Consider the following 3,050-nt stretch of genomic DNA (forward strand, 5'->3'; position numbering starts at 1 on the left):
GTTGGTTATGACTTTTAGTATTGTAGTTTTACATACTATTATGAATAGCTAATTTGTTATCTAGGGTTTTGATGGAACCTTTTGTAGGATAAATTCTTGTTGTGTTTTTATATAATTGAGTCGTTGGATTTCTCTACTTGTTCAACTACGTGTTTATTGTTGTTGATTGAATGGCCATCGATTGACTATGCCTATTTATTATGTGTTGCTTGAGAAAGGATACATATTTAGGTAGTTGTTGAACAACATCACTCCTAAAGTATGTGAGAGATCAATACGGAGGGTTTAAAGGCGAGATTAGAGATAACGAAACCTTGGTGCGATCGTAGTGAGCAGTGAATTAATGTCAGCTAGTGTAGTTCGAGAGAATACATCTAGTAAATTGTGGTAGTTGCTCGAGTGAGAATTACGACAACCAAAGTACTCACAATCGGTAGAGAATACATTGGCGAAATTGTAGGGAACATAGCTAGAAGGATTCCGACAATTGGGGAAATCATAACTCTAGACCTCCTTAATTTAGTCTCCAACCCTTTGTTTCGTTAGTTGATAATTTTATTGCTTTGTAGTATTATTAGTTAGAAATATAAATCTCAATCTTTATAATTTAGAAAATTGTTCAAACTTGTCTTCTTAGTGATATTAAACAGATATAGCTAGCCTTAGTTCTCTGTGGGATTCGACTCCGGACTTTTAGACCGGATTATATTTGCAGCAACCGCTTATCCTTTTTAGGACTAGAGTTGGGCGTGATCACATTCGTTTATAAAATATTGTGTTTGTACCGTTTATGAGACAAAAATTAGTTTCAGTTTCACTGTTGGACAAAGCTGGTTATTCATTCCAACAAAATAATAGCATTATTAAAATTTTCTACGATTCACATGTTGTTGATGATGCCTTTTAAGTGATGGTCTATATCGCTTGAACGTGTTGAATGAATTTTTTTTTCCTGCAATGCATGTTGAAAATATTGCCCACAAAAGGTCTGATATGAGTAAAATGTTTTACCTATTATAGCATAGGCATCTTGGTCATATTTCTAAAGAAAGAACTGAACGATTGGTGAAGGATAGATTGTTATATGGGTCATTGTTAGTGTTCTCCATTAAGACTGGATGGATTGCTATGGGTCATTCTATCCTTAGCTATATAAGTAGTGTGGCCACTATATAGTCTAAAATCTTTTTTAGAAAATATTTTTCTCAAAACTCAAAAGTTTAACATTGTTTTCTTGTCCTCAATTAACGTTGGCATCCAAGTGGGAGAATGTTGGACTTTGAACTTGCGTTAATTGTTTATAGCCTGAAAGATAGTGATGTGGTCCAAGTGATGGATAAATAAAAGGCCTAACATTAATACTATGTGTGTGGATAAGTGATGCCCAATAACAAATGGTCTTTGATGGGTAGAAACTCTTTATAAATAGAAGCCAACTCCCCTTTCCTTAGCTATCAGAAAATCCTAGTGTATTCTGGCTCTTGAATACGCGAGAACAATAGACATCCCATCAGTTAAGTTTTCTGGATCTCTGCTATGGCTGCGAATTAATCCTTTTACGTCGAGTACTCTGGTCAGTGGAAATGTTTTATTCGTAAAAGTTGAGGGACCAGAGTGAAGTTAACGACATAAACTTAGGGACCGAACTGCCGTTTTAGCTCTAATTACAGAGCTTTTTAAGAAAGAATTTGTCCTAACTCCTAACTTCCTTATTAAAAGGAAAGAGAAAGTGGGGTCCAAAAATTGTCCTTTTCCAACAGTTTCTTCGTGACTTGCTTTTTGGAATTCCCAAAGTTCCAAACTTCAGCTGCTTCTTACCAAATTCAATCTCACCTTCCAGTCAAAACTGTTTATTTTTCAACAAAGATTTACTGCCTTCCAATGGAATTTAGCTCTTCTTCTCCAAATACCATTCGTGTAGTGTCCACTTTTGCTTCACCATTTGAGGGTTCTCCTGACCAAAATGATTCCTCCAATTCTTCTTCAAGCAGAAAACCACTTAGTTTATGGCCAGGAATGTATCATTCTCCAGTGACTAATGCTCTTTGGGAAACAAGGTCTAAGATTTTCGAAAGACTTCTTGATCCACCACTTGATGCTCCCCCACAAAGTGAATTGCTTAAGAAAACCCCAGCAGAGAGCAGGACTTCAATTCTTTATAATTTCTCCACTGATTATATACTGAGGGAACAGTACAGGGATCCTTGGAATGAGGTCAGAATTGGGAAGTTGCTTGAAGATCTCGATGCTCTTGCTGGTACTATCTCTGTCAAGGTACAAGCTTTATTATCTATGCCAATTTCGTATTTGATTAATTGTATGTCTTTATTTCCATTGCTGCATTAACATTTTAACTTTTCATCGGGTGGAGAAGGGTAGAAGGGCAGGCGGCAGGCCATTATCCACCGAGTTTTGAACCGTGCTCCTGGGTATTTCTCGGATACTGAAAATAGAAAAAATTTGGATTTTCATGGTTGAATTTAGAAGTCTAAGGTTGGTTGTTCTGTTGTACATATATGTTTGTCGTTGTTCAAATTTTCAGTGTTTCCATGTATTTTAATGCCTGATTCCATTGGCTAAAACTATTTATCAATATAGTTCCATTAAGTTACTTACTTAGTCCTATTTTTCATATCATGTTTTGCACAAGACTATTGTTAGCTTGATACCATCAAATAGGGGATAGTGGCAAATATGCATACTCATCACTGAGCTGAATATCTTCGGTGCTTGGCACTGTTGAAAAGGGGATAGTGGTAAATACGTATACTCAGTAGTGGTAGTATACATACTCAGTACCAAGTTGCATATCTCGTTATGGTTGGCACCATCAAAAAGGGGATAGTGGTAAGTATGCATACGAGTTGCAGATCTTTGTATGCTTGGCACCCTTTGAAATGGGGATAGTGGTAAATATGAATGCTTCAGAAGTTTAAAAAAAAACGAAGATAACTTTTGTCTAAGTCACTAGGTACAAGTGTAAAATACAGATTGACTTGGTCATGTGTAATCTAAACTTTTAGTTTATTGTTTTATTTAGAACCGTACGT

At 36.0% G+C, this 3,050-nt stretch overlaps 1 protein-coding gene across 2 annotated transcripts; it reads left to right on the top strand.

Moving 5' to 3' along the window:
* The first annotated feature begins 1,729 nt into the window (after positions 1–1,729).
* Positions 1,730–2,603, top strand: LOC109222419. 2 transcript variants are annotated; one of them, XM_019386781.1, is made up of 2 exons: positions 1,730–2,274; positions 2,375–2,603. In XM_019386781.1, exons 1-2 carry the CDS (start codon positions 1,882–1,884, stop codon positions 2,414–2,416), a joined length of 435 nt encoding a protein of 144 aa, XP_019242326.1. In that variant the 5' UTR covers positions 1,730–1,881; the 3' UTR covers positions 2,417–2,603. The 2 variants fall into 2 exon arrangements, with proteins under 2 accessions (XP_019242326.1, XP_019242325.1); XM_019386780.1 differs by having other exon boundaries at positions 2,380–2,602.
* Positions 2,604–3,050: the final 447 nt, after the last annotated feature.

This window comes from Nicotiana attenuata, unplaced genomic scaffold (assembly GCF_001879085.1).
Source record: "Nicotiana attenuata strain UT unplaced genomic scaffold, NIATTr2, whole genome shotgun sequence".
NCBI classification, from domain to species: domain Eukaryota; kingdom Viridiplantae; phylum Streptophyta; class Magnoliopsida; order Solanales; family Solanaceae; genus Nicotiana; species Nicotiana attenuata.